Source organism: Camellia sinensis, chromosome 2 (assembly GCF_055761805.1).
Source record: "Camellia sinensis isolate YWXY chromosome 2, ASM5576180v1, whole genome shotgun sequence".
NCBI lineage: Eukaryota > Viridiplantae > Streptophyta > Magnoliopsida > Ericales > Theaceae > Camellia > Camellia sinensis.
Genome location: NC_138962.1, coordinates 187,651,426 through 187,658,956, shown reverse-complemented (window position 1 = coordinate 187,658,956; position 7,531 = coordinate 187,651,426). Strand labels below are relative to the sequence as shown.

Here is a 7,531-nt window from a genome sequence, read left to right as displayed (position 1 = left end):
TTTTACCTTACTTTTGCACCATTACACACACCATTACACCTTACTCCGAGATTGAGGGACTTGGAGGAGTTGTTTCTTGAGTTTTGGACTGGTTTTGATCCAAAGAAGGAGGCTAGACCATTTGTTCTTCAAGGGTTCTTCAAGGGTGAGCATCTTCCTTTTTATTCCCCAAACTTGCATTGTTTTTCTACCTATTTTGTTTACTGTTTTAGCTCTTGTGTATAACATGAAAAAGGCTTAAATTTTCCTGCTCTAGCACTTTCATTAAGGTCATTTTGTGGTTTGAGTGCAAACTCACCCTCATAGGCCTTGTTTGGTCTATTTTGGTGCCTCTTTGATAATGTTTTGTTCACTTCAGCATTTTGATCTTTTCATCACTAAAAACCAGTTCATTTTTGGTGTTTAAAAAGTTGGTTTGAAGTCTTGCATAGGGGAGGGACACCCCTCTCCCTTTATGGTTTTGTTTCCTTGCTTTTTGGGCTCAAAAGGATAGCGTATGTGCTTGTTGTTTCTTGGCCTCATTTCAGAATTTCTTTAGGCATTTTACATCATATGTAACCCCTGTTTTTGGTCAAACTTGTGTCTCCTTGTATGCTTGTAATACTTGCTTTGTATTACTCTATTTTGCTTAGGAGTCCATCTCATGATTAGGCCATGATTCTTGTGAGAGTTGGTTTAGTTCCATGAAGTTCTTAGTGATGTTTTTCCATGCTTAAGGTTTATTGGTTATCCATTTAGTCATACTTGACATGTGTGTTAAGGTTGCTTTGTATTTTGGCTTAAAAGCTTTGAGCATGTTGACCTCTAGCATGTATGTTTGCGATTACCCTCATGATTCAACATCATCTAAGGACCACATTTTAGTCCAAGAATCATGCTTGTATGTGTGCATGCATGGCCTCTTTAATGCCTTGAGGGTGTGTCCTCTTATGCCTAAGAATGAGCCTTAGTGCATATGCTTCATGGGAGATATTTTAGCTGCCATATTAGGAGTTTTTGGGGTCCTATTTTGCATGCACAAATTCTGTTTTTGCTTTGCTTTAATCATGCCATGAGTGGTCATGTTAATGAGGGTGAAATGTTTCCTTTTTGTGCCTTAACTTTGGGACCATAAGTTTGCTTGTTAACATGAGTTGATTGTCCATCATTTTGAGCACTTTTGGCCACTGTTTTGAGAAGGGTGAGGGCCTGCCCCTTTGCCATTTTAAGCCCTCTTGCATGCTTGCTCCATGTTTGTTGCATGGTTGCTCCATTAAGCCTTGTAGCACATCAATCCCATGGTCAATTTGGTCCATGTTTGCATCATGTTTGTATCTTGTATGCTTGGTATTATACATTTGTCATGTTGGTTGCATAATGCTTGTTGTGCTCTACATCTTGGTGGCATGATACATTTGAGCCTTGTTGAGCATTACATGCATTGCATTTACTTGGTTTGGGGTGTCAAACTAAGTGTGGGAATCAAGGACCATTCATACTTCAAGTGATGCAATGTGCCTCGATTCCCGGTCATCGGGACCTTTGACTCCAACTTGATAAGGCCTCGGTTTTCATGTTGTTTGTTGCATACATCCTTACATTAAGTGGCAAATTTGATCCCTCGAGTCATCATGCACCATTGATGGCTCAAAGGTCGAAGGTCATGCTTCTTTGAGTTCAAAATATGATAAGAAGTAGGACCATGCTTACATGTGTCCAAGAACTCCATACCATGCACTGTCTGTTCTCTGTTTGCTGTCAAATTGTCTTCTGCAGGAAGTTTCTGCCGACCGGCAGAATTTAGTGCCGACCGGCACTATCTGGAGTGCCGATGAATCCAATAAAGTGCCGATGGGAACTGTGAAGTGCCGGTGGTAATTCTGTCCGGCCGGTGGTGCTCTGCAGGACGCAAGGAACTTGCTCCAGTACTTTGGCAATTTTCAGAAAGACAAGGCAGTACAAACAGAGGCGACATGAGTACAGTACGGGTTTTCTAGACGAGGCGGATTCGAGCATGCATCACTCGCGCATCCCGAGGCAGAGGCTGCGGCTACCCTTTTCCTTCCTTCGCCACCTTTCCTTTAAATTAAATTAGAATATTTTTTTTGTTTTGTAATAATTTTATTTGTTTATTATTTGGGACTGTAATATTAATTCGGACCCTCTGAGTGAGGGTAAACATGTAATAAGTGTGGGTGAGTGTGTGTATGTCTTCCAATCCCCATTTCTTTCTTCCCTTTTATTTACCTGCTTATGATGGTAGATTAGGGCATTTTTGAAATTAGCATACCTTATGATATGCATGCGTGCATTCATGCATCTGTTGACATGCACCGGGCTCGGTACATCATACTGACCGCATTCGTATTTTCAAATTCCAAAATTGAATACATGAATCAGTTGGTTGCATATCGTATGCCATATTTAGGTTAACCGAGCCTGACTAAAATTGCATCTTGTATGTGTTGCATTAGGCAAAATAACATGAACTAGGACACGCACATTTGCTAACTAGTTTATTGTTTTGGCACGGAGTACAATGTAAGTAGTTATGCTTTAGCATCCAACATGCGTGTGAATGTTGCCATAATAGTATGCTTGCCATACGGCTAAGTGTTTACATGAGATAAATTGCTTGAATGCCTATGGGTGGAGGTCAAATTGCTTAAATTGGGATAGTGCGTTAAAGCTATATTTGTTTTAAGCCCACCGGATAGTGGCAAAACCGTCTTTTCCAAAAGCCCACTTGACGGTGGCAAAATCTGCATTTTAGCCTACTTGCGAGTAGCAAACCATTTTCAAAACAAACATGAAATGCTTTTTTATTCCAATTTGAGCGATTTGGTCTATACTTGTTTGCTGCGCGCATGACATAGTAATTCTAGGCTAACAATTGGTTTAAGAACACATAAAGTTTTCAAAAACGGATATCACGGTTAGTAGAGGCCGGTCTTCGGACCGGGCGAAAGGGGGTGCTCATAGTTGACCTTCCCCGATCGTACCCAAGCTCCCGAGCCGAGACAACTCCGGTGATGACGGACATGTGGCCTTCAGCACCGAGTCAGGGTTTCCTAAATTCCCCATTTTAAAAATATTTAGGTGGCGACTCTGTATCTGGCAAAGCAGTCCATGTTTGGCACTACTTTTTCAAAAATCTATTTCTCAAAACGATTTGCCAGATTTGGACTCTTTGGTTCAGATTTAGAACCGTGACGCAAATCGAGTCCGAACTGTAGCGAGGCCCACGCGGGCGCGTCTACAAACATTACGAGAAATTATAAGAGACACATTTCCTAATGATAAGCACAAGACAACCCATCCACAAGTCACAAACGGTATGGCCAATATAAAATTTAAAAAACCACAAATTTCAAATCAAACATCAATACATAAACTTTACAAGCCAAACTATAATTCTTTATAAACCAAAAAATAAATTCTTGATAATATTGATTTCGAAGACTGCACAATATTCACCTTACAAGTATATTCACTCATATTAACTTCAAAGAAAATAGCTAGTGAAATTATATAGAAAGGAAAAAATAAAAAGAACGACAAGTAAAGAAGAACTAGTCAAGCCCAATAAGAATTTAGTTATATGAAAATCAAATGTTCCTACTTATCATTAATCATGCAACACTTCCACACCCTCACAATCCATCCTCACGTAGTGCTCATCTTCATCATTAGTATTTGCACCAAGTCTAGATGCATCTATAGGTGCAGATGGCATATAGGCATCTTCATCATACATATCCAAATCACGAAAGCCTCTTGAAGGTGCTTTAAGTGCAACTTCCCAGCTAGATGTATCATTATCCCTCAAATTAAACACTTGTTTTGCATGTGATGCTAGAATGAATGGATCTCTCTCAAATGGATTTCGTCCTTGTTGGATGTTGGCCAATGTAAATCCATCTTCAACTTTGACACAGTTTCCAGTCGTTGCCCAGTCACATTTAAATAAAGGAACTTGAAATTTGTAGTAATCCAACAAAATTATGTCTCTGATAACCCCAAAGAAATAGATTTTTTCAATAACTTGTGCAATGTCTTTTTTACTAGATCGACAAATAGTTTCTGCTTCAATGGAAACACCGCTATTTTGTGTGGACCTTTGGACATCACTTGTATGAAAGCGATGCCCATTAACGACATAGCCCAAATAAGACGTTGCATGTTTTCTTGGGCCAGCTGCAAGCCATTTCAATCTATCTGAAACCTCATTACCACATGATTCAATCTTTGCTTTCAACCATTGAGAAAAAGTGTTCATTTGTCTAGAATGTAGTAGAGCGGCATCCCTCAAGAAACGTCTGTCCAAAAGCTTAAGCTCCTCCGCATGCATTCTAATAAGGAAGGCAAATTGTGAGATAAATATATCATATAAACACTCAATTAGTAATAGATGTTTATGTTATCATACGTACTCTAAATATGGTTGGACTTCAGAACTGTTTATCAACACACAACAATGAGCAATTTGTAACATATCATCAAGTATCATGATTGAATTCCCCAACGTAATCGGGCATCCTTCTAGTATTGTTTCATTTTCAAATTCTTCATTGCGGTTATGTCGAGCACCTATTTCAGTTGCTTGCTTCATGTACCCACTACAAAATTGCATGCACTCTTCAACTATATAGCATTCCACTATGCATCCCTCAGGTCTTGCACGATTCCTAACATATCCCTTGAGTATCTTCATATATCTAGACCATAATATAATTAATATTCAGGTTAATAGCTTTTTTGACAAATACATCAATAGATATACATAATAAAAAGTGATATACACCTCACCTTTCAAATGAGTGCATCCAACGAAATTGCACTGGTCCACATATGCGAGCTTCTTGTCCTAGACGGATTGTCAAGTGAACCACAATATCAAAAAATGATGGAGGGAAGAACCTTTCCAACATACATAAAATCTCAGCAACATCTTCTTCGAGTAGTTCTAATTTATTCCTATCAATCACTCTTTGACATATTTGATTGAAAAAAGTGCACAATCGAAATATTGCATTCCCTGGTCCCTCTGGTAAAAGTCCTCTCAACGCTATTGACAACAACTGTTGCATCAAGACGTGACAATCATGTGACTTGAGGCCTATCAGCTTACACTCTTCTAATGAAACACAATTAGCAATATTGGAGCTATAACCATCAGGAAACTTTAAATCATGTAACCTAGAACAAAAGATCTGTTTCTCGACTTTTGAAAGTGTATGCGATGCCGGTGGCAAATAAAAATGAGTTCCTCTGTTCTCCACATGCAATTTTTGTCTAATGCCCATTTCTTCCAAATCTTTACGAGCTTTAAGGCCATTCTTTGATTTCCCCTTCACATTCAATAGTGTGCCAATGATACTTTCGCAAACATTCTTCTCAATGTGCATTACATCCAAGTTATGACGCAAAAGTAACACCTGTAACATCAATCAAATATTCATTCTATAAAAAATAAGAATAACAAATTCAACTAATTTTGAAAATAGGAATTCTACTTTCTTTAGACTTACATCCCAATATGGTAAATTGAAAAATATGGACTTTTTCTTCCATGGTTGAACACAAACTGGCTCTTTTTCTTTGATGGTCTGGGACTTTTTCCTTTTTCTCTCCTTTGTTGCTTTTCCCCAATTATTTTCAATGTCTTTAACTACAATGAAAACATCAGAACCATTTAATGGTTTAGGCTTCCCTCGAAGATCTTGCTTTCCATCAAACCAACTTCTTTTCATCCGAAATGGATGGTCAGGTGCAAGAAATCGCCTGTGGCCCATGTACACAGTCTTTTTACTATTACTCAACCATTGTGAACATGTGTCAGTACTACATATTGGACAAGCAACTTTTCCCTTTATGGTGCATCCAGCTAAGTTTCCATAAGCTGGAAAATCATTTATTGTCCACATCAAAATAGCCTTCAAATTAAACATGGAGTTGTTGGCAGCATCATAAGCCCTGACACCATTAATCCATAATTCTATTAGGTCTTCCACAAGCGGCTCTAGATAAACATCTATGTTGTTGCCTGGTTGCTTTGGCCTTGGAATTAGTAATGTCAACATGATATTTTCCTTTGCCATGCATAACCATGGGGGAAGGTTATATGTGACTAACATCACTGGCCAGCAACTATACTTTGAGCTAAGATTGGCAAAAGGATTAAACCCATCTGTTGAAAGACCAAGTCTAAGATTTCGTGGATTTGATGCAAAAGAAGGCCACTTTTGATTGATTGATTCCCATGCCAATGAGTCAACTGGGTGTCTCATCTTGCCATCTTGGCTTTTGTGAGAGGAGTGCCACGTTAATTGCTTTGCCCTCTCTTGTGACTTGAACATCCTTTTAAATCTTGGTATTATTGGAAAATATCGCAACACCTTCGCAGGAACCCCCTTTTTAATCTTCTTAGTGCGTTTATCTACTTTCCAACGTGAATAATTGCATTTCGGACACGTCTCCTTAAGCTCTAATTCTTTTCTAAACAAACAACAATCATTCACACAAGCATGGATTTTCTCATATCCTAGATCAAAGGCTTTGAGCATCTTTTTTGCTGAATATATAGATTTGACAAGCGTGTTATCTTCTGGTAGCATATCAGACACTATTCGAAGAAGTTCATCAGAATGATCATGTGCAGCTTTATGCTTGTATAAAGCAACAATTGCTGAGAATTTAGTGTACTTTGTATACCCTGGATATAAAGGAGTGTCAATATCTTCTAATGATTGTGTTAATTTTCTCTCTCTACTTTCACTTGTAGACTCTGCAAAATCATCATCTTTAAAATGCACGTCTCTAAACATCTTATGTGTATCTGAAATTTCAACATCTTCCTGATGTGACGATGCAATTAGTTGTTTCCCGTGAAGGAACCAAGAAGTATATTTAGGATCCATCCCTTCCATGACCACGTGCTCGTACACAATCTCACAAAATTGGTGAGATAAATTTCGACAATTTCTACAAGGGCAAACGATCATTTCGAGATTCCCTACATTCGCCTTAGCTATATCTACAAACTTGCGTGCTCCATCCAGATAATCCTTCGACACTCTGATAATTTTACATCAAACTTTATTATTCTAATAAAATGACCATATAAAAGCTTAAAAGTTATTGTGTTTGAGAAAAAAAACCTTGAAAGATGCACCCAGGATTTATCCATGTAGACCTAGGTAATCTCTTGGATACGATTGTGCTTAGAGCTACATGTAATCTCTGGATCCAAACCCAAATAAATGAGTCCATTTCCAATGAAAAAAGAGGGACAAAAACAATTTAAAGCAATTTAATGAGAGAAAAAAAAAACAAAAATATCGCGAAACAAAAAAACAAAGACTCTTTCTGGGTATTGCATTGACCTCCCCTCTTGTTTTGAGAAAATATAGAAAATTCCACAATTTTAACATAATTACTTTGGATTCTCTTAAAGTTTTAATTCACATAACACAACTTACACTACAACAAAAAGCAGATTTGTCGACTAAAACTGGATTTTTCATCGCTGAAAGTAGTAGAATTGGCGACT

The 7,531-nt window shown here is 38.0% G+C and overlaps 1 protein-coding gene across 1 annotated transcript; it reads right to left on the bottom strand.

Annotated features, from left to right (window-relative positions):
- Positions 1-3,607: 3,607 nt before the first annotated feature.
- Positions 3,608-7,168, bottom strand: LOC145819311 (uncharacterized). The gene is made up of 5 exons (XM_082913291.1): positions 7,140-7,168; positions 5,511-7,056; positions 4,789-5,417; positions 4,413-4,697; positions 3,608-4,331 (listed from the first exon to the last, which is right to left on the bottom strand). The coding sequence occupies exons 1-5, from the start codon at positions 7,166-7,168 to the stop codon at positions 3,608-3,610; spliced, it is 3,213 nt and encodes a 1,070-aa protein (XP_082769417.1).
- Positions 7,169-7,531: the final 363 nt, after the last annotated feature.